Genomic DNA, 23,524 nt, shown 5'->3' on the forward strand with positions numbered 1-23,524 from the left:
ATCCCCATCCCTGCAGGGAACAATGGTATTGAGCTTTAAGGAATACACAGAGGTTGTTATTATAGGGAATGGGAGATAGGGAATCTGTGAGAACCTGGGTGATGTGTATTTTTGTGGGAGTGCTAAAAAGGATGTCTACACCTTTTGTTCTGGGCAATGTTAACATAATAATTGGAAATGGTGAAGTCTCTAGGTAAAGAACATCAGCTAAATAGTATGAGTGTTAAGTCGCTTCAGTCATGTCCGACTTTGAGACCCTATGGACTATAGCCTGCCAGGCTCCTCTGTCCATGGGATTCTCCAGGCAAGAATACTGGAGTGGGTTGCCACGCCCTCCTCCAGAGGATCTTCCTGACCGAGGGATTGAACCCATGTCTCTCTGTCTCCTGCATTAGCAGGCAGGTTCTTTACCACTAGCACCACCTCGGAAGCCCAAATAATATAGGGATGGGCAAGAGCTAGGACTAGAGTCATGGGAGAAAAAGACATGGGCACAAAGTCCTTCATAAAGTGAAGAGGAAAAGGTGTACTTACCTCTTCTACATCAACATGAAGCTTGTAGTCAATATATATTGGTGTATAAATACTCAGAAAGGTATTTGACCAGAAAAAAGCAAAATTACAGAGGGAAATGACCCAGAGTGGAGTAGACTTCAGCATAGCCTTGATGGGCACTTTGATGAGTGTACTTGAGCTGACCTGGAAGGGAACCCATTAATCATTAGCACATTAGGTCAAGCTGGAACACATTTCATTTGGCACAGAATCTGGGAGATACCAAAGTGGAGCATGCGGGTTCTACCTGCTGGGTGAGAGCGGATGTGATGTATTCCTTCTCTCTGTTGCTTATAAATGGGTGGTCCTTTGGGTCCTCATAAAACAGAATGAACCAGAGAACACTTAAGGCACAGCCACAAGCACCTATCAGAGCAGGACAAATTAGAATTGAAATTGCTCTATCTGTAGTGAGTTTCTTTTCCAAATTGGCATTTTTCATTACTGGTCTGAGAACCTGGACCTCCTCTTTCTTTTTGGAACCTTGCAACAAGGCTTACATTTTTCATAATTTTCTTTGTATCCACACCTGCCTCTCCAAACAGAGTGAATTTTACAGAAATGGTAGCAAACCCTCTGGCCTGTCCCGATTTCTTAGCCTCTTTTATTCTCCATGTAGGATAGCTGGGCCTCCTTGCTCTTAGGGCATCATCTCTACAGATTCTTAATGTGTTCTATTGTGAGAGGAGGGTGTAACTGGGCTCATATGGGCTTGACAATCATCTGGTTTTGAGAAGTAGGCCTTAGCCCATACTCCTAAGATGCAGCCTAGGCCTTCAGGATTGTCCAAGTCTCATAAGAGTCTGCCAAATTATTTGTTGCTTTTGACTTTTTTATACTAAGGATCTGATCATAAATAATCCTCTGTTAGGATAGGGAATGTATATTGCTTAGTAGTCAGGCTTCCAGAAATGCATTCATTCATTTGACAAATATACTGGTTAAATGCCATTATGTACCATGTACCATTCTAGGTCATGGGAATGCAGCAGTGAATAAAGCAGACACGTGCCCTGCCTTTACAGAGTTTATTTTCTGATGGATGAGAGAGACAGTGAATAGTAATTAAGCAAAAGGTAATAAATGTCAGTGACCAGAGCTAGGGAATAGAGTTGTGGGGAGAGGAGCAAAGGAGCACTATGTTCAGGGAAAGTGAGGACATTGATGTGGGCACAGATACTCCAGGCTGAGGGAGAAATAAGTACCAAGGCCCAGAGTTATGAAGCCAGTGTCACTGGACAGGGAGCAAGGTGAGGATGGTAATGGATGAGGATGAGAGGTAATGAGATCAGACCATGTGAAAAGCTGGAGCCATTGTAGGATCTCAGACTTCTGCAACACACTTTAAGACAACATTAAAAGAATAGTTTGACAGTATGCCATTTCCACCTCATTCTGTGACCTGAGTGCCCAAACCCAAGGCAAAATGTAAATAGACATGAACACCTAATAAATACACAGGAAATACAATATATTTCTCTAAATTACTGTAGTCAATCCTTAGAAAATTCATTTGATGCTATTAGCTTTCTTTAAAAATGGGAAAATGGATGCTCAGAAAGGTCTACTTACTTGCTCAGGGGCACATGGTTAGTAAGTGGTAACTGACACTTAAGCATGGATTATATTGTCTAGAGAGGGAAAATAGCTTAGAGGAGGAGACTGGATAAAAGCTTTGAAGAAAGACAACAGTTAGTGGCAAGTAGAAGAGGAGAATCTCTGCAAGTCTCTGCAAAAGAGACTGAGAGGAAATGGCCAGAAGGATGAAGTCCAATGCAGGGAGAGCAGGACCACAGCAACTGAGATGAGAAGAAAATGCCTGATCACCGAGGTTCAGTGCGTGGAGTCAAAGGTACAGGCACCAGGGAAAGAATGGTATTGTTGGGTTGATTGATGGTACTTGTTCAGGTCAAATGTGGACTGAAGAACTTCAACTTGATTTATGGGCATCGAGGCTTGGACAGTTCTAACATTTGGGAGGCATATAAGGAGTTTGGAAGTCATCATCAAATGTTAAACAAACTATAGACAACAGTGCTTCTTTGATCTGGCAGAGAATTGAGGCCACAGGGCAAACCACTGCCCTCCTATCTCTAGACAGACAGACAGACAGATGCAGAGAATTACAAGTTCCCAGAACAGAAGCCCAGAAACAGAAAACTCCAATGGAACCAGTCAGTAGTAAGGTTGGAAAACCTAGCATTTGATGATTTACTGTAGGTTCAGTGTGGACAAGTTTGAGAGATGAAAGGTCTGGGTGGGAGGGGCCCAGGCTTAAGCAGACCCCTCACACTTGTGTGAGTTTTATTTCCAGAAGACCTGCCAGATTCTCACAGTGAATATAAGAATACAATCTCTTAATCCTTCTAGGAGAGGATGAGGAAAGTAGTCATTTTTAATTACATCTAGAGCATTCTATTCTTCACAAAAACTACTCAAGGGGAAATTATTTTACCAGAGCCTCACCAACTTAAGGAAAGGGAAACACCCAACTCCAGACCCTTCTTCCTGTCTCACTTAAGGAGGGGGAAAAAAACAAAACTGAGAAGAACTGGTGAAGCTCAGGGGCACAGGCTCACCAAAACCCTGAGACCAAATCATAGACCACAGAACACTGTCTCCCCACATACACACCTTACCACCATATCAGAAGAATCCTTGCATGTTAGTGGGAATCTAGCTAGAATTGCATGTCCCAAACCTTATTTAAGAAGTCTGTAGAGAAACTAAAAAAACTACAGGAAAGACAAAAACAAAGATACCAGAGGAAATTGTAGCCTCTAAAACAGAGCACACAGTAAGCCAGATTAACCTGTAGCCAGTAAAACATAAAACCTCATACTAAAGTCCTATTTATTTTATTTCATTTTAGTGAATTTTGCTGAGCTTTCAACAAGAAAACCATGAAGCATAGAAGAAAACAAAAAAACAGTTTGAAGAGACAGAGCAAGCATCAAAACTAGATTCAGATATTAGCAGAGGTATGGAATTATGAGATCAAAAATTTAACACATGATTAAAAAGCCTGTGAAAAAGACAACATATAAGAATAAGTAGTAATGTAAGTAGAGAGACAAATTCTAACAATCAAAAGAAAATGCTTTAAATTAAAAACACTGTAACAGAAATGAAGAATGCCTTTAATGGGCTCATTAATAGATAGACATGGTTGAAGGAAAAAAAATCACTGAACTTCAAGAAATGTCCATATGGATTTCCAAACCTGAAATGCAAATAGAATAAAAGCACTAAAAAGAAACGAATATCCAACAATTGTGTACAACTACAATGGTGTAATATATGTGTAGTGGGAATATCAGGAAGAGAATAAGAGCAAGGAACAGAAAAAAATATTTGATGACTAATGGCAGTGATGAAGAGCAGTGAAACTGAGAGGATGGAAGACATAGTTTCACATTACGGGTTGGCCATTTGCTCCCTGTGAGTATCAGAGGCTCCCTGTAGATCCACTCTCCACCCTGCTTTGGTCACAGGTGGCTGACTTGAATGAACATCAACAGGCCCCCATGTCCTCTGCTTTCCAGATAGATTTGGGCAGAAGAAAGCCTAAGCAGAAGATTAGAAGGAGAAACTTGAATGAGATTAGGGTGTCTCTTTCCCTAGTTATCACTTTCCGCAGCATTGCCTCAGTCTATATATACTCCCTTTTATGAAAAGTCACAGGTCCTGTCAATGTAGATATCTCTACAGGACTCTCTCCTAGTGGATTCCCCTCAACTACTCCCTTGCTTGCCCCTTTGGACCTGGGGATGGTATTAGCTTCTTTTTTGCTAGCACCAGATCACTTCTCTAATCCTGTGATTCTGCCACATCTTTATACCATTTTAAATAATTGCTTCATAAATAGATCCCTCTGCATTAAGCCTCTATATTGTTATTTGTCTATCAAACGAACATAAAAGCACTCATCCACAGTCCCTTACTGACAAATTTAAAATCAAGATTTGAAAGTGATTTTCTAACTTATCTGGAAACCCCAGTCCTTTGTAGTTTTTCATTTATTCCAATTTGTTGAGAATTTCATGTGTAACTCTAGAAACGAATATGTTTGATTATGAGATGATAGGGCTTCCCTGGTAGCTCAGCTGGTAAAGAATCCACCTGCAATGCAGGAGACCCCAGTTCGAATCCTGGGTCCGGAAGATCCCCTGGAGAAGGGATAGGTTATCCACTCCAGTATTCTTGGGCTTCTCTGGTGTTTCAGCTGGTAAAGAATCTGCCTGCAGTGTGGAAGACCTGGGCTTGATCCCTGGGTTGGGAAGATCCCCTGGTGAAGGGAATAGCTACACTCCAGTATTCTGGCCTGGAGACTGTATAGTCCATGCAGTCTCAAAGATTCGGACATGACTGAGCAACTTTCACTTTCACATAAGATGATGTACCAAATCATGCTTGGGATGTTAAGTATACATAGTATACTCATATTATGTTTGACCTGTTCTGATCATCCCTTTCCCCATGAGTTTATGTAAGGGATATGTTTCTGTAGCATCGATGTTATAGAGTTGTGAAATTATGTACAATAATGCATGTATAGTTCTGAGCATGATGTCTCACTTGCAATAAGAAATTAATGAATGTTGACTGCTCTTTTTCCTTCAATGTGATTTATTATTTTTAATATTGTTAACCTCATATAAATTATTAAATTTTGCATTTACATTTAGGTTTTATAGACCTTTAAATAATGACTTGGATTTTTATAGAAAGAGACTCACCAAAAATATAAAAGACCATGGGCCATCCCAGGGAGTCACAGATGAATCCAGTGATAAGCAGGACAATACAGGGTCCTAGTAGGAGTCCTAATCAGAAGGCACAAAGAACATCCCTAATTAATGCAGGCATCTGGAAACGGAGATAATGTAGCTTCATGGTGGCAGTGAACAACTTCTAGTGAAATATTCATATAATATCAAACACAAGAAAATAATGAAATATTTGCTTTCTTCTCTTTTTGCTGTTGTTAGAGATAAGGAAACCTTTTCTCTGTCCTAGACAGTTTCCACATATTTAAAGTGTGGATGGTTTCCAAAGCCCTTGACAGTTCGAAACACACATATTTCTTATGTTCTAGGGCAGAACATGCTACAATGAGATGACAATAGGACTAGGCATTCTAGGCCCTAAGTTATTACCTGACAAACTCAGAGCAGTAAGTCGGCCTAGTTCCAAGGGAGGAGCCCACTTGATCCATATTACTTGCTGAGTTGTTAATGTTATCCCCTGAAAGAATGATTAGAACATTTGATCTCTGACATGTTCTGTGAATTTAAACTCTAGTTTTTGCATTATCCTTTTATTTTTTTAATTGGAGGAAAATCGCTTTACAATGTTGTATTGGTTTCTGCTGTACAAGAATGTGAATCAGCCATAATTATATGTATATCCCCTCCCTCTTGAGCCTGCATCTCCCCTACTCATTCTACCCCTTTAGGTCATCACAGAACACCAGGCTGGGCTCCTTGTGTTATACAGCAACTTTACACCAGCTATCTATTTTTCATTTAGATTCATTTTCATTTCATTCATGTAGTGCTACTTTCTCCATTCATCCCACTCTTGCCTTCTCCCACTGGGTCCACAAGGCCATTCTCTACATCTGTGTCTCCATCTCTTCCCTGCAAATAAGTTTCTCAATGCCATTTTCTAGATTCCATATATATGTGTTAATATATGATATTTGTTTTTCTCTTTCTGACTTCACTTTGTATAACAGATTCTAGGTTCATCCACCTCACTAGAACTGAATCAAATTCATTCTTTTTTATGGCTGAGTAATATTCTATTTTGCATTATCTTTATACCTGGAACAGTCCCTTGATTACTCGGCATATAATGACCAAAATTTCTCCAAATTCAGCTGCCAGTGGGAGGAGCAGGGTAAATAGAGAGCTGAGAAGTAATGCAAAACCAATCATTTTCTTTAAAGAGTATATTCCAGATAAATATCCTGCAGGAATTTGGCTGATGAGTACACCATAGAAGATGGAACTTAACATGATCCCCTGGATTTCAGTGCTCCAGTTATACACAGGGTTCTGAAAGAAAAAAGGAGACGGGTCTAGCCACTCTGCAAATGATTTTCTCTAATGTTCAGGAATGTGGGAAAACTGGTCGTTCTGTCTTCCAGCTTACCTCATGTAAAATATCTGCCCTCTGCCTAATCTCCTCTGTTACATGACTTACTTATTCCTAATAACATCACTTTCTGTGTGTAATTACGTTTTATCATTGGCATCCTGAACTATAAGGAAGTTCTTGCTATAAAGGGCATCATCTATTCTTGCCCTACCTGCACAGCATAGACATTTAAAACTTGTTTTTGTTTTTTTTTAAATATAGATGCAATTGGCATATTAGTTTCAGGTGTACAACATGATTGGATGTTTGCACGTATTGAGAAATGATCACCAAAGTCTAGTTAACATCCATGACAACGTATGGTTCTAGTTCTAGTTGTGATGAAAACTTTTAAGACCTATTCTCTTAGCAACTTTCAACTATACAAGATAGTGCTTTTAACTGTAGTCACCATGCCATATGCTATACCCTCAGAACTTATTTTACAGCTGGATGTTTGCACTTTTTAACTCCTTTTACCCATTTTGCCCAGCCTCCCCAGCCCCGTGCTACTAGCAACCACCAACCTATTCTCTGTGTCCAGGAGCTCGGTTTTGTTTAGATTTCACATATAATTGAAATTATACAGTAGTTGTCTCTGATTTATTTCACTTAGCACAAGGCCCTCAAGATCCATTCATGTTGCAGCAAATGGCAAGATTTCATACTTTTTATGTCCAAGTAATATTCTATTAAATATCAGTACCACATTTACATTATCTATTCATTCATTAATGAATACTTAGGATATTGTAAATAATGCTGCAATGAACATGGGATGTAGATATTTTTTCAAGTTAGTGTTTTCTTTTTCTTTGGATAAATACCCAGAAGTAGAATTGCTGTATCATATGGTTATTTTTTTGAAGAACCTTCATACATACTGTTTTCCATGGCAACTGTAGTAATTTACATTACACCACCAGTGCACTAGTGTTCTCGTCTTTCTACATCTTAGCCAATACAATATTTCTTATCTTTTTGATAATATCCATTCTGACAGGTGTGAGGTGATACGGGTTTGAATTACATTTCCATGATAATATTGAGTTCATTCTCTTGTGCCTGTTGACAAACTGGACATTTTTCTCAGAAAAATGTCTATTTATATCCTCTGCTCATTTTTGATTGGATTTTTTTTTTTTTTTTTGCCATAGAGTTAGATGAGTTCTTCATATATCTTAGATATTCATCCCTGACCAGATACATGGTTTGCAAATACTGTCTCCCATTCAGCAGGTTGCCCTTTAATTTTGTTGATGGGTCCCTTTGCCGAGCAGAAGCTTTTCGTTTGATGTAGTCTCACTTGTTTACTTCTGCTTTTGTTGCCATTGACTTTGATGTCAAATCCAAAAAATCAATGAGTTTTTTCACTTATATTTTCTTTTAGTTTCATGGTTCTAGGTTTTATGTTCCAATTTGGATTCATTTTGAGTTAATTTTTGTGTCTAAGATAGGGATCTAGTTTTTCCAACACCATTCATTGAAGAGATTGTCCATTCATCATTGTAAATTCTTGGCTCCTCTGTCATAGATTAATTGCCCACCTTATGAATGGGTTTATTTCTGGGCTACCTACTCTGCTTCATTGATCAACGTGTCTGTGTTTATAATTTTCCTTGATTATTTTTGGGATATAGTTCGAAATCAGAGGGCTTGACGCCTCTAACTTTGTTTTTCTTTCTTATTATTGCTTTGGCTATTTTGGGTCCATACAAATTGCACTGTGTGTTCTACTTCTGTAAAAAATGTAATTGGACTTTTGATAAAGATTACATCTAATCTGTAGACTTTTTGACAAAAGTCTTGACTTGTTCTCCTGATGTGTAGGAGTATTCATCTTTTGATTTTTTTCCCAGAGGAAAACCTTCCATAGGTATCTGTATATTTGGTGTGTCTGTAAGAGGAGGTGAGTCCAGAACATTTCTACAGGTTCACCTTCAACATCTCTAATACTTATTTCTTAAATATTAATAATACATGCAAACTCCTCTGTAGAATACCATGTAGTACTACATTTACTGCAGTTATTAATTTCCACTTGCCCCTTCTCATCCTTTTTCTCTATTCAGTTAACCTTGTTCACAAAACAACATATCCCCCTAACAACACACACACTGATCCCAGAGAGCAAAGTAGCAATAGAGAGAATATCAAATCATGAAGAGAAGTTCTCATGCTGAACTATGGGAATAATTGAATGGGATAATAAAGGAAAAAAGGCCATTCCTCTTCTTTCACTTGGCTCTGATGCGGCATATTTTGTTGTCTGTCTCGGGAGTGGATTCCTTTGCTGGTTTTGGCTAGGGGGTCTTGCATAGTTTTGTTGCTTTATTAAATCTGACATAAGAAATTTTTAATATTGAACTTACAGTTTGGACTATGAGGAGGTTGCAGTATTTTTGGACTCACTGCACAGGAAGAAATTTTAATTTTAGTATGTGAGGACAAGATGAAAACTTCTTTGGAAATGTCTAAGATAGTCCCTTTCTCTAAACTGTCTATGCACTTGCATAATTAGTTTATTTTAGATAAAGAATGAATGTTCTAAATGGAACTCTTGGTTGACTATGAAATAAGCAACTAGATAGGAGCCTGCCTGTTTGTTCTCTTTTCACTGTTATCTTGCGCCCTTCATCCTGTCTCCCTTTCTCAAATCCCTGTCATCCTATAGCTGTAGATAGTGATGTCTTGTCTGATAGAAAGGACTTCCATGAGAGATTTGGTAGAAACATCACTCTGAGTATATTGAAAACTAATAGTGAGGGGCCTCTATATAGTAGCCAAGTGGTCATGGAAGCTCCAGATCTTTTTCATTGGTGGGAGGTTACTCAGAGGATGGAACAAGATGCTCTGCCATATTTTTCTAAATGACAGGTATTTTCCCAAGGAAATCAGTATTCACCTTTCCCCATATCAGGTGATTCAGCACACATTTGCTCGACTCTCCCTGTGCAGATTATTCAGAATATTGGGTTGTTTTTTTCATGGCATAAAGCCATCACTCTTTATAGTGGAGTGTAGAAAAAGAAGAAAAGTGGGCACCATAGTTGAATGCAAACCACTCGCCTCAGATGAAATTCCCCACACCAGAAGAATAAAGCCTGAGTATTTCCATATTCAATCCATTAACTAGTTATCATTAAAGTACTCTGTATATAAATAAATTAACCTATATAAATCTTAGGAATAAATATATATACATCTGTATGAGTCATATAAATGAAAAAATAGATAATATCCCAGTAGGTAAAATGCACTAAGGGTATCAATAGATAACTTATAAGAGAAAAAAATGGTAATGACCAATAAATATAGATCACAGAAATATAAAATGTATACATTCATTAATAAATTTTAAAGTTATCACAGAATTTCTATCAGATTGGTAAATTTTAAACAAAATAAAATAATTATATATATATTTTTTGGCTGTTTTGGCAAAGGGAAGACAGAGGATATTTCTCATTTATGTGTAACACTTTCTCATCTTCCTTCCTTTTCTTTTCTATACTCAGTGTCCCGGATTGCGCTCTCTTTGGTTTCTGTTCTCTCTTGTTTTCCTTGTTATTTGCTTTCTTTTCTAAAATGTTCTGTCTAGTATTATCGTACCAGTTTTCTGAGTTCTGTCAATTTCTTTTCTTTTTTTTCCCGTTCATCCGCTATCTGAGCAGAGACTTCTATCACCGGGACATCTCGGCTTTGAGTACCTAAATGTGCTACACTATAATGTCCTTTCCTAGTTATAGTTACTTTGCTAGTTTTTAGGTTCATTTGTAATTTCAGTTTACAATTTAGGTCTGCTTTGGGAAAATAATCTGGTGAGTTTTCATATTTGAGAATAATTATCTATTCGATTTCTTCATCTAGTACCTTTGTAGAGGAGAAAACTGAATTCCTTTTCTATGACTCTTATTTGAAGAAGGTCAATTCTCCTGGATTACAGCAGCAGATTCCTGGCGGGGAGGAGAAGGGGAGGGGTATGGTGAATGTGCCAAAGAAAAGTTTCAAGCTTCACAGTTTGAGCTGCCCCTTCTTTTACTACAGTGAAGGAAATAAAATACAGCTTTTGTGAGTAGCCATTTCTCTAGAAAATGGGGTTCTTGATATTTAAACCAAGGCAATGGAATACCAAGAATTAAAAAATTTTGAATAAAATTGATTTTTTGACAAATTTTTTGAAGTACAGTTGACACAATAAACTGGGTATTTAATCTTTGTCATAAAGTATACAACTTCTTAAATTCTTAAATGCGTAACTTCATAGGATATAGAATTTTAGTTTGGCAGGTTTTTTTTTTCTTTCAGTAGAGATTTCACTTCTTTCTTTATGTTTGAGTGGTGTCTGATAAGAAATCTTCTGTAATTTTTATCCTTGTTCTTCTGTAGTCTTTTTCCTCCAGATTTATTTGAGATATTCTTTTTGTCTTGGTTTTCTGCAATTTAAATATGTATGTCTGGGTGGTAATTCTTGTTGTTCTTGATTAATTTTCTTTTTAGTATTTATCCTGTTTAGTGTTCTGAATTTATGGTTTGGTGTGTGCCATTAACTTCAAAAAGTTCTCAGCCATTAATTTTTCAAATATTTCTTCTTTCCATTTTTCCTACTCTTTCTGATATTCTAATCAAGCACGTGTTACACCTTTTGGTATTGTCCACAGTTCTGGGATGTTCTGCTTAGTTTTTTATTTTTTAATCTTTTTCATTTTAGCTTGGGAAGTTTGTGTATTCAAGTTCACTGATTCTTTCCTCACCTGTGTTGATACTACATATGAGCCCATCAAGGCATTCTTTATACCTGTTATAATTGCCATGATTTCTACTATTTCTTTTTTATTCTAATAATATCCACCTCTCTATTGACATTACCTCTCTGGTGTTGTATTCTTTTCCCATTAGACCCCTGACATATTGATTACAGTTATTTTAAATTCCCTGTAGGAATTCCTACATATGTGTCAAATCTGAGACCTGGTTCTGATGCTTATGTTAAAAAAAAATCAGGGTACAGTACATTACATATAGAGCATTACTCTTAATGTAAATAGGGGTGAAAATAAGGAAATATTTTATTTGCTTGTGTATTAAAAAAGGGACATAAAAAATTATAGTGAAAAAATAGTTTTTCCTATTTCCATTTCTTTTGTACTACATTTTCTGATAGTTATCAACCCATTACCTTCTGTAGGTGAAATTAACAAAACATGTAAATATACTGTAAGTTAAAAACATAAATAAGAAAGAAAATGTGTTGATTTCTATTTCTTATTTAAGGTGTTTTCCTTTTTTCTCTTGTCCAAACTTCTCTTGCCCTTTACAAATACTGAGACATACTTTAGTCATGGGACATCTTCATTTAGGTTACTGCTGATGAGGTAGATCAAGACTTGAGTTTCTTTTTTGAATAATTACTATCATATCAATTATGATAACATTCAATCTCTACACAAATTAGTTAGCAAGATAGGATTTTAAACTTATGACTGTGTGTAATATTTTTGATATACCTTTATGTTATCCTGGAGCTCCTTTGTGGAGGTGTTGGACAAACCATGTGGCTTCGTGCTGTTCACCATGGCTATCATTGTGAGGCTCAGACACACACGCTGTGACATTATTATAACATTACAGAGGAGCAGGAAGACAGCAATTCCATAACGAACGGAACAAAAATATGGAACTGGAATGTACGAGAGAAAATATCCATCGTTAACACAGCTGAGGAAAAAAACATATTTTAACATTAGGGGCCCAAATTTCCTAGTGGCCCTTCCTAATAAGTGGCCCTTCCTAATGTTTATTTTAAAGGGACCATTTTTAAAAACACCCTGAGTTACTCTTGGAAATAAGTCCCCTGAATAACCAACAAGACCTTCCCTCAAGCAAACTACTTTATTCTCAAAACTTACATGACTAGTCTGATTGAGAAACTCATATGTGCACATTGCAGAAGAAAGTTGCATTTAAAAAAAAGTACTGTGTAACGTAATTGGCTTCCAATTAAAATAAATAAATTTTTAAAAAGTAATGTATTTGAGCTAGCTTCAAGCTACAGTAATCAATGCAGTGTTAGTGTGAGACCAAACAAATTCATCTATAGGAGAAAATAGGGAGTCCAGAAAGAGAGGAATATATATGATCATATGTTTTTGAATAAATGCACTAATGCAATTCAATGGAAGATACTAGTCTTTTCAACAAATGGCCTTTCTCAAGAGAAATAAAAATACATATCTACAAAAGGCTTGTACTGAATTGTTTATGGCAGCTTTATTTAAAATAGCTGGATCTTTGGAATGGATGAACATACTGTAGTATATTAATACAATGGATATTACTCAGAAATACAAAGGAAGGAAACACTGATACACTCAACAATCTGGATGAATCTCAACAAACATTTGCTCAGCTAAAGAAGCTAGACACCAAAGAGTGAATACCATTTTTATGCATGCTATTTCTATGAATTTTAAAAATAGGCAAAATTAATTTATGTGGCTAGATATTAAATAACAATTCCCTCTTGGTAAGGAGGGCAAAGGGGCATCATGGGACTTTAAACTAATGTAATGTTCTATGAGTCTTGTTTGTAAGTTTATACATTTCTCAAAGCACATCTAAATATACACTTAAGATCCATATTTTATTTTATATAATTATACTTCAATAAATATTAAAGTATTCAATAGTGGTGTTGGGAAAACTGGACAATCACATGTGAAAGAATGAAACTGGACCACTCTCTTATACCATATACAAAAATTAAGTAAAAATGGATTAAAATTTGAACTCAAGACATGAAACCATAAAACATCTAGAACATACAGATGGTAAATTCCCTGACATAGGTCTTGGCAATGATCTTTTAATAAGACACCAAAAGCAAAAGCAGAGAAAGCAAAAATGAACAAAGGGCACTGTATCAAACTAAAAGTCTTCTGGACAGCAAAGGAAATTATAAACAAAATGAAAGGGCAACCTACTGAATGGGAGAAGACATTTGCAAATCATTTATCTGAAAGGGGTTAGACTGCAAAATATAAAAAGAACTCAATTTTGTTTTTATTCTGTATTGAGATGTAGCCAATTAACAAACAGTGTGACAGTTTCAGGGGGACGGCAAAAGGACTCAGCCATACAAATATATGTATCAACTCTCCCTCAAACTCTCTTCCCATCCAGGCTGCCACATAACATTGAGCAGAGTGAAAAGAACTCACACAATTTAAAAGGAAAAATTTTTAAAAAGCAAAAACAAAAAAATCTGATTAAGAAATGGGCAGAACTGAAGAGACATTTTTCCAAAGAAGACATGCATGTAGTTAAGAGGTACATGGAAAGATGTTCAGCATTACTCATCATTAGGAAAATGCAAATCAAAACTATAATGGGATAGCATCTTACACCTTTGAAAATGACTTTTATCAAAAAAGGTAAGAAATGAGTGTTGGCAAGGATGTGGACATTTTTGGACTTCCCAGGTTGTCCAGTGGTTAAGACTCAGTGCCTGCACCACAGGGGTTGTGGGTTCCATTTCTCCTGTGTGAAACTAACATCCCACATGCCCTGTGGTGCAGATAAAAATTTAAAAAGACACACACACAAAAAAGGATGTGTAGTAGGCAGAATAATGCCCCGGCCACATACATCAAAAAAAATTGTGTAGAGAAACTGTGATCACATATCAGATTGGCATAGATCCAAAAGCACATTTGTTGGCAAGCCTGAAAGAAAAGAGGATGGAACCTCCGTTATTACAACCCAGCAGAGGTTTTAAATTGTCTGTGGTTAGCATTGGAGAAGGAAATGGCAGCCCACTCCAGTGTTCTTGCCTGGAGAATCCCGGGGACGGAGGAGCCTGGTGGGCTGCCGTCTATGGGGTCGCACAGAGTCGGACACAACTGAAGTGACTTAGCATACCATAGCATAGTATAAAGAAATAATTTTTTGGCCACACCATGCAGCAGGGGGTTAGTTTCCCCATCAGGGATTGAACCTGCACCCCAGGCAGTGGAAGCTCGGAGTCTTAGCCACTGGTCAGTCAGGGAGATGTTATATTCATGTAGCTAGCCAAAAGTTAATCTTGTTTCTAAAAATTCATCTCCTAATTTGGAGAGGTTTTTTATGTACGGAATGTGCAAATTATGATTTTATCTCTTTTCCTATCCTTCTGTCTTTAACTTCATGGTATCATTGCATCAGAACCACGAGTATATTACTGATTGTATCAAGCAGTTCTGGTTTTATGCCATTGTTCCTGATTTACACAGAGTAATTCTAATGTTTTTACATTTTGGATAATGTTTGTTGGAGGTTCTTTGTAGATATGCTTTATGAAGTGTATTTATTTCTATTGCTGTGTTAAACAATTTTCACAAACTTAATGACTTAAAATGGCACCCTTTTAATAAAAGATTCACAATTCTGCAGATCATAAGTTTTAGCATGATGTGGTTGGATTTTTCACTCCTGGTCTCAAAGGTTAAAATCAAGTGATCAGGCAAGATGAGTTCTCAGGTGGAGGTTCTCTGGAAGGAACTATTGGAAGAGTTCAGTTTTCTGTGGTTGTTGTACTTCTGTTGCTATTTCCCTGCTGACTGTCAGCTAAGAGTTACTCTCAGTTTTAAGATGTTGTGCATTATGCTGCTTGTCACATGGCCCCCTGTATCCCCAAAACCAGCGAGGAAGAATCTCTTCTGTTAAATGCTTCTCGTGCTTTGAATCTCTAGCTGCTCTCTGACTTCTAGATCCAGATTTAAAAAGCTCCTGTGATTAGATCAGTCCTACCTAGATTTAAGATCAGCTGATTATGGACCATGCTTAGATCTGCAACGTCCCTTCAAAGCAGCACCTTCCTTGGCATTTGCTTAAATAACTGAAGGGATGTGTATGGGGCCAGAATCTTGTGGGCAGTCTTAGAACAATTCACTCTCTAGTCCCAGAAGATCCATGTTCATGCCATATACAAAACATACTCACCCCATCCCAAAGTTCCTTAAGGTCTCATCTCATTACACTATCAATTCAAGTCCAAATCCTCATCAAAATGTCAGCTCAAATTTACAAAATTTAAAACAAATACGGAGAAAGCTTCTAAAAGTAACCCACTATGGGAACAGTATCTATCAGCGAACTTGTGAAATTAGAGAGACAAGTTACACACTCGCAATGTTTCTACTTATAATGGTGGGACAGGCATAGGATAATTGATATGGACATTCCAGTTTCAAAAGGGGGAGAAATGGAGTGTTAAAAGAAGTCACTGATCAATAAGAGTTTTGAAGTTCAGTTAGACAAATGTTGAACTTTTATTGAGGCCTGGGGATAATCCTTATGGCCCTTGGCTCTGCCCTCTGAGCTCTCTGCTTAATCCTCTGCCCTTTGGTTCCACCCAAGAGTGCAAAGGGCCGTCTTAGAGTACTGTCCATCACATAGTCATAGTTACCTAATAGTGTTCATCAGGAATGAATGTTAATCTCATAAAGATTTTTTTTGTATCTAATGAGATCATCATATAGTTTTCTTCTTTAATTTGTATTGAATGACAATTATTTACTTTGTAATAGAAAACTATTCTTTCATTTCTAGGATTGGACTTAGTTTTTGCAATTTTAAAAATTAAAAAAAAATTTGTTTTGCTAATGTTTTATTAGGATTTTTGTACCTTTTAAAAATAGTGTTAATTTTGCTTTACATATTTGAGTCTATTTAGTTACATAAGTTTTTTTTTTCAATGATCCCACTGAATTGAATTTTGTATCATTGTACATTTTTGAAGAATTGTTTGAAACAGTAGAAGATTTTAAATTAGATAAATTAGATAACTTTATATAAATTATCTAAATAAATTATAATATAGTCATACCAAATTCATATGCAACTTTAAAAAATGATGAGGAAGCTCTTTATGTACAACTGTAGGATTCCATTTAGATATATTATAAAGTGAAAAAAGTAACATTAGTACCTGGAAAGTTAGTTTCTTGACAGATCTCCCTTTGTAAACAGGTAAGAATATTAGATAAAAATTTATTTAAAGTTAACAGTTCATTGAAAGTGTGAATGATCTGGCAGGAAAGATGAGATACTCAGGCCAAAGATTTTGTGAAGACAGAGTCCTCAAGGCATAGACTGATCATTGAAGGAAGATTTTTTCCCTGAAGACATTTGATCTCAGGTTGCTTTTTGCCTCCCAGAGAACGGGGCAACAGGAATCAGACACCAATGCCCTGGCAATGGAAGAGTCTAGTAAGTGACCCTTTCCTTAAATGTTTAGATGCCAAAGACTTGCTGAGTCAGTGAGGGGAAAATCCATTGCCTCCTAACCTTTTCCAGGAGGCAAAAATTTTTGCCCTGTTTGAACCTTGAGATTGAGCAAAAGGAAGAAAAAAATGTCTTAGAAATTTAATCATTACCCAGCCCTTCCTTTGCCTTTAAACTCACTGGCCTTGGGTCATCTGCAAAACATTTCAAACCACACACGTATACATGCACACTGAGATGACTTGCGTCAAAGCTTTCTAAACAACCTCATCCTTTTTAAAATTCTCAAAAGCAAAAGGGGAATAAGTAGACCTGAAAATCTGAAGGAAACAGTGGGAAAATTCCTAGATGAGGAAAAAAAAGCCTCTAGAGGGCAAAGAGGAAGCTATCTTCACCATGTGTGGGATAGGGCTTGTCACAGTCAATTAAGGGTACCCTTCTGAGTTTTGTTCTTTTCTCTACATTGCTCCAGAAACAATATGAATTATTTCTAAATAAGTCTTGAAAAAAAGGAATCATAGGAGTTTAGAAAGGAATATAAAAAAAAGGTATAGGTGTGTTTAACAGTCACTTTGCTGTATAGCAGAAATTAGCATAACATTGTAAATCAACTATAAGTCAATAAAAACAAAGAACAAAAAATCTGAAACTCAAAAAAAGAAATCACACACAAAAAGAGAAATCACAAGGAGTGTTCTAAAGTGCTTGGGACTGAGTAACAGTAAGATACTACATGTCAAGCTCTGGAAAGAGCAAATTCTACACCTCAGAACATATTTATTAAAAAGAGAGAACTCAAAGACTTGGAAAATGAACAATGGATGAACCCAAAGATCCTAAAAAGAAGTAAATGTTAAACATAAAGGCAGAAATCAATTTTATATACATATATATATGTTTATATCTTTTATATGTTCACATATAATTAAAATTCCATGGATAGAGGAGCCTGGTGGGCTACAGTCCACAGGGTCACAAAGAGTTGGATACATCTGAGCACACAGACACTAGACTAGATAATTTGAATACAAAGGGACAATATGAAAATACCAAAATAATTATCAAAATTGACACAAGAAGAAATATAAAATAGGCCACTAATATTTATATAAATTGAAAAAGTATGCAATTTGTAGCCCACCCTCTCTTCTAGGATTTTTGTCCCCCTTAGTGTAGATATAATGCTAATCTGATAGCAGTAATTCCATATTGTTTTTCCCCTGCCCTACTTGAGATAAACAATCTAAAAAATCCTGTAAATATCCAGCTGTTGATGTTGAAGGGTGCAGTGACTCAAGAACATTCATCCTGCCTCACTTCCATCCATGTATCTGTCTCTCTGTCTCCTTGAGGTAGAACCAAAATAGTCCCCCCTCTTTCTGACATTCTCTACCAAGTGATAAACTGACAGGTGTATAAGAATCAAAATAACAGTATGAATAATCTTGGTATGTTGGTTATTTTATTTAGGGTTTTTCTAATGGAAAATCATGGCAGGGATATTTTCCACCCCCCCCCCCACCTCCTTTCCTGAACATTTCTAAGATGCTTTACATTTTAGCACATGTGTTTATGGACAAAATCTTCTCACATGGAATCAATAGTGTCCTGTTTAAGAAGAAGGAAGCCTATGTCATAGAGAATAATTTCTACCTTTCCCTGGAGAGACCTGGTTATCCACTTGCATAATGGTGTTATGGTTGTTTTTCTTCTTGCTGAAGAGTTTGTTTTCTATCCCCTGCAAGTGCAAAACACACTGACATCAGCATTACAGAGGGAAGAACTGGTTAAAATCCACCTAGCACCTCTCTCTGCTTTAAAACATTAATCCAAGGGAAACTTGCTTTGTCATACCAGTACCCATTGTTTTGACATTTCACTTTTATGATATTTTTGTTGATTACAAAATACACAGAAAACCTGAAAACTCTAAAAAGCAAACAAGACATCCTGCCAATCCATAATTCTATATCTAGCGAAGATATCCCTCCAAAGTGAAAGAGAAAGACTGTCAAACAAAACTTGAGAGAATTCATTGCCAGGAAATCTACCCTGTAGGGAATGTGAAAGAAAGGAAGCTTTTCAGACAGAAGCAGATTACTGAAGGTAGCTCATCAGTAAAGAACCTGCTTACAATGCAGGAGATGAGGCAAAAGCCTCAGGTTCCATTCCTAGGTCAGGAAGATCCCCCAGACAAGGAAATGGCAACCCACTCCAGTATTCTTGCCTGGGAAATACCAAGGACAGCCCATGGGGTCGCAAAAGAATCAGACGTGATTTAGCAACTAAACAACAAACTTGGATGTACAAAAAGAAAGGAAGGATGTCAGAAAAGGAATTAAAGGTAACATACAATTCTTTGTTTTTCTTATACCTTCGTCGAGCTAAGAGATTAGGGAGGAGGGTTCAGGATGGGGAACACAAGTATACCTGTGGCGGATTCATTTCGATATTTGGCAAAACCAATACAATATTGTAAAGTTTAAAAATAAAAAAAAATTAAAAAAAAATGCTTTTACAAGGAGAGGCAAATCATTCTCCTCACTACCCTGGACAAAATGACCCCTGCTGCCAGGTCTGCATTTGTCGGTGGGAAGCTCGACAAAGTGGGTGAATCAAAGAGTTTTGTCTATATCAGCATGTATGACATCAGATGCTCAAAAAATACTTAAAATTTCTAAGGCTGGGTTTGTAAAGTATATATAAATGAGCAGTCTGTCAACCACCATTATTACCCACTGGGACATCTGGGGCTGCCGTTTATTTCTGTATACATATACACACACACACACCACCACCACCTCAAGCACACATACTCTCCATGCCACTCACACATACACAAGGACTAAACACCACACAATACACACTTCTCTAAACTCATCCCTAGGAATGTTTTTTTCTTTTTCCCTTGTGAAAAATCTATAAAAATATATGTTTTGTCCAACTCCCCCGTCCAAATTTCCTCAGATTGCTAAATAGCTTTGATAAAATCTCTAATAGAAACCGTCCTTATTAATCCTTCTGGAGAATTAATTCTAAACTTCACTTTATGAATAATATATAAGCATATAGTTACTAACCTGATTTAGGACAGAAAAGTGATTCCTTTTTGTCCTGTGAAGACTTGCCTGTCAAATTTAAAAACTATTGAATTTCTGGATTTGCTAATTTCAGCCACTTAAATCCTTCACCATATCCTTTGATCTCCCTAGGTCAAAGTTAAAAATTTAATTTTTAACTTCACTTACATTTTTGCCTTGAATCTTCAGGGGAGGGGAGGGAGTCTTAAAATCATCCAAGGGACTAGAAACCTCCTAGAAATCTGCCAGTCATTTCCTGACTTTAATAGACAAACCCCCCCCAGCCCCACCCCGCCCTGCCCTGCCACCCCCCAGGCTCATTCTCTATTAGGAGGCAGAACCTGCCTGTCCCATAAGAGTTTCCAGGATTTTTCTATTGAGGGTGGCTCCATGTCTACAGTGCTATTTTGACAGGCATGCTATGGTGTTCTAAATGCTTTGTAAATGTCCTACTGGCTTTCTGCCCCATCTTCCTTCCCTCCCTTCTTTCCATCCTTCCTTCTTCCCTCCTTTCCCTTCTGCCTCTCCTCTTGTTTCCTCTCCCCATCCCCCCTCATCTCTTCCAAAGGTCACATCTGTTTGGTATTCAAGCTACTCAGAAAGAGGGGCATTTTACTGAGATGTGTTCTCTGAGGACTGTGACTTCCCTCATGGCTTCCCCTGCAATGACTGTAAGTTCTCCTTGTTAAGCCTCCTGTCTATAGCAGTACTTGGGAGCATTTTACCTTGGAACTCTTTGAAGACAAGCTACTGGATAGGGACATCTAAGCCCTGAAATCAAAAATTTTGCACTATAATTTCTTACATACTGAAGCATTTTAAAGTTTTTTATGCTTTCAAAGTGCTTAACATATGTTTGGCACATAGAAGATGCTCTATAACATGATCAAGTTATTTTCTCTCTAAAAAAAAAAAAAAAAAATGTTGAAACAGAAGTAGAGTCACAGATACAGAAAACAAACTTATGGGTCCCAGAGGGTAAGTGGGGGAGAGATAGATTGGAAAATTGGGATTGACATATACACACTACTTACTATATATAAAATATATAACTAATAAGGACCTATTGTGTAGCACAGGGAACTCAATACTCTGTGATGGCCTATATGGGAAAAGAATTTTAAAAGAGAGTGGCTATATATACAACTTGTAATTTATACATATATATATATATATGATTCACTTTGCTGTACACCTGAAACTCATACAACATTGTAAATCAACTATACTCCAATAAAAATATTTTACAATATGTTGAAAACTTTAACTCATTTGCCCAAGAGTCTTTGATACCTTGTTATATTCACCTGGATTTTTTCTTTTTCTGAAGTCCAGGTTATGCTGATTTTTATCTGGCTCTTTCAGGATGTTTTTACTATTTGTCCTATCTGACACAAAGGCTGTCAATTTCTGACATTTTCTGGGAAAGGGGCCCATTTATTGACTGAAAGTCCTAGGTCAACAGTTGTTTAATGTCCATGTTTTAAGCAAACAACCTTCCCATCTGGTGTCAATATCCCCAGTTCTAGGTACTGATTACCCAGGAGGGAACCATCATTCTGTTTGCTGACCCAAAAGCTTTATACTGCTTTGTTATACCCTTCGAAATTGCTTCTGGATTCTACATCTGGATTCTGTGTTTTCCTTATTAAGTTTTTAAGTTTAACATTTTATTATGGAAAGTTTCAAACACATAGGAAAAAAAGTAGATCAATCTAATATAACCACAGACCCATTAACCAGTTTTCATAATTTTCAATATTTGGCCATTTGAGTTTCCATATACCATACCCAACAGTGGTTTTCTGTATTATATCATGTCATTTCTCCAACAAAAAGTACAGAATGGCCATATAATTCATTAGGACTTGGGAAAACATGCCATCATCACATCTAACAGATAAGCAATAACTCCTTAATATCATCTAATATCATGAAAATTTTCCTAATTGCTTCAAAGTTATTCATTTATACTTTATTTATTTAAATGAGGACCCAAACAAGATCCACATATGACACTTAATTGTTGTGGCTCTCAGGTCTAATTTCATAACAGTCTTCCACCCACCCACATTTTCTATTTGCTGTTATTTAAAACACTACAACAAAAGAGTCGTTTGCAGAATTATTCTAATAATTGATTTGACTAATTGTTTTCTATGTCATTTGATATATTTCTTTATCCCCTTACATCCTGAAAACTCTGGGTACGTAGAATTGGTTAGATTCAGGAAAAGAGTACTTCGTAGGGGTGTCTGATGGCTTTCACCACAGCAGGTTGTCTCACTTTTAGTAAAACTGATCAGTGTGTTCAGATATTCTCAGCTTGACTTATCCACTAACAAAGTACTTATCAACCTTTCACCTGTGGTTTTTGGTGGTTGTTAATGTTACCTAGAACTGTTATTTCATTATAAATTGCAAAATGATGACTCTAGAATACTATTGTGCCTTCATTTATGAGCTGCAATTTTCTACAAAATAGGAAGGAAATTCACCTAGTCAAATATTTGGTTACCCTGAAATACAGATTTAATAGGAAAGTCAGGATAAGTACTTAAAACTTTTCAGAGTAATAATTCAATGCCGTAGTAAAAATGACCAAGTAAAATGACCTCATGGAATCAGTCCTTACTCTATTTTGATGCTCAAATTATCTCTTCTTTGGCCAGCAGGAGTCCCTTCAAGCTGGCTCCTATGTCATTATGACATGACCCTAGTGATCTTGGATAGTTTGTTTTCTAGCACACAGTATTTTCTAGGGTCCTCATATATTTTCTGTTCCCAGACCTGGACTTGCTAAAGGACTGCTGGTTCCTTTCAGAAAGAAACAATATTAAGAGACCACATACTGGGCATTGGGGTGCATCTAGCTATTTCAGTGGAAGAACTCAGAAAAAGTATTTTTTAGGAAAAAAAAATTCTAATATTTCCAAATCAAACTGAATATTATAGCAATTTTTTTAAAAGTTGAATTTTATACTCTTGCATTTTCCCTTTATGTTGAACACCTTGGTTCTTAATTACTTTTCTTGCTTTATTGTAATATAATCATATAATATAAAAATAACACTAACATTATTACTCGAATAAATTTTTTGCCTCTTTTAGAAGCAGACCTTGAGATCAAGATTCCTGTAAAAGTGATTTAATAGGTAGTATTTTCAGAAAAACAATAAAGACAGTAGGGAAGTAAGGAGAAAAAGAAAGGCGAGCAAACAAGGGTGTGGTAACAACCTAAATCTGGAGGAAGGTAATTTGGGGTTAATTCTGCAAGGGAGCAATGGGCATAGCCTAGGCCATACCTCAGAGTTTTTCTAACCAAAGCTAAAGAAGTTGGAGTATTTATACGCCAGCATCTATCTATCACTGGCCAAGGGCTGCCTCCGGGAGGTCCTGAGTCCCCAGGCACTTCTTTCAGTGAGTACAGGTCAAGTAGTGCGGGGAGCTGCCCATGAGAACGGGGTCCTGTGTCTGAAGGA

At 36.8% G+C, this 23,524-nt stretch overlaps 1 protein-coding gene across 2 annotated transcripts in view; it reads right to left on the minus strand.

Annotated features, from left to right (window-relative positions):
* Positions 1-23,524, minus strand: part of SLC17A1 (solute carrier family 17 member 1) — a 59,035-nt gene that overhangs the window by 30,172 nt on the left and 5,339 nt on the right. The window contains exons 3-10 of one of the 2 annotated variants that reach the window (XM_070360816.1): positions 20,043-20,090; positions 18,616-18,700; positions 12,207-12,379; positions 6,384-6,617; positions 5,715-5,802; positions 5,295-5,381; positions 803-921; positions 535-699 (exon numbers count right to left, since the gene is read on the minus strand). In XM_070360816.1, coding sequence (XP_070216917.1) covers positions 535-699; positions 803-921; positions 5,295-5,381; positions 5,715-5,802; positions 6,384-6,617; positions 12,207-12,379; positions 18,616-18,700; positions 20,043-20,090 — 999 coding nt within the window. The remainder of the gene's footprint in view (positions 1-534; positions 700-802; positions 922-5,294; positions 5,382-5,714; positions 5,803-6,383; positions 6,618-12,206; positions 12,380-18,615; positions 18,701-20,042; positions 20,091-23,524) is intronic. The other variant, XM_005892223.2, reaches the window with a different exon arrangement.

The sequence above is a fragment of the Bos mutus genome, chromosome 23 (assembly GCF_027580195.1).
Source record: "Bos mutus isolate GX-2022 chromosome 23, NWIPB_WYAK_1.1, whole genome shotgun sequence".
Classification (NCBI taxonomy): Eukaryota; Metazoa; Chordata; class Mammalia; order Artiodactyla; family Bovidae; genus Bos; species Bos mutus.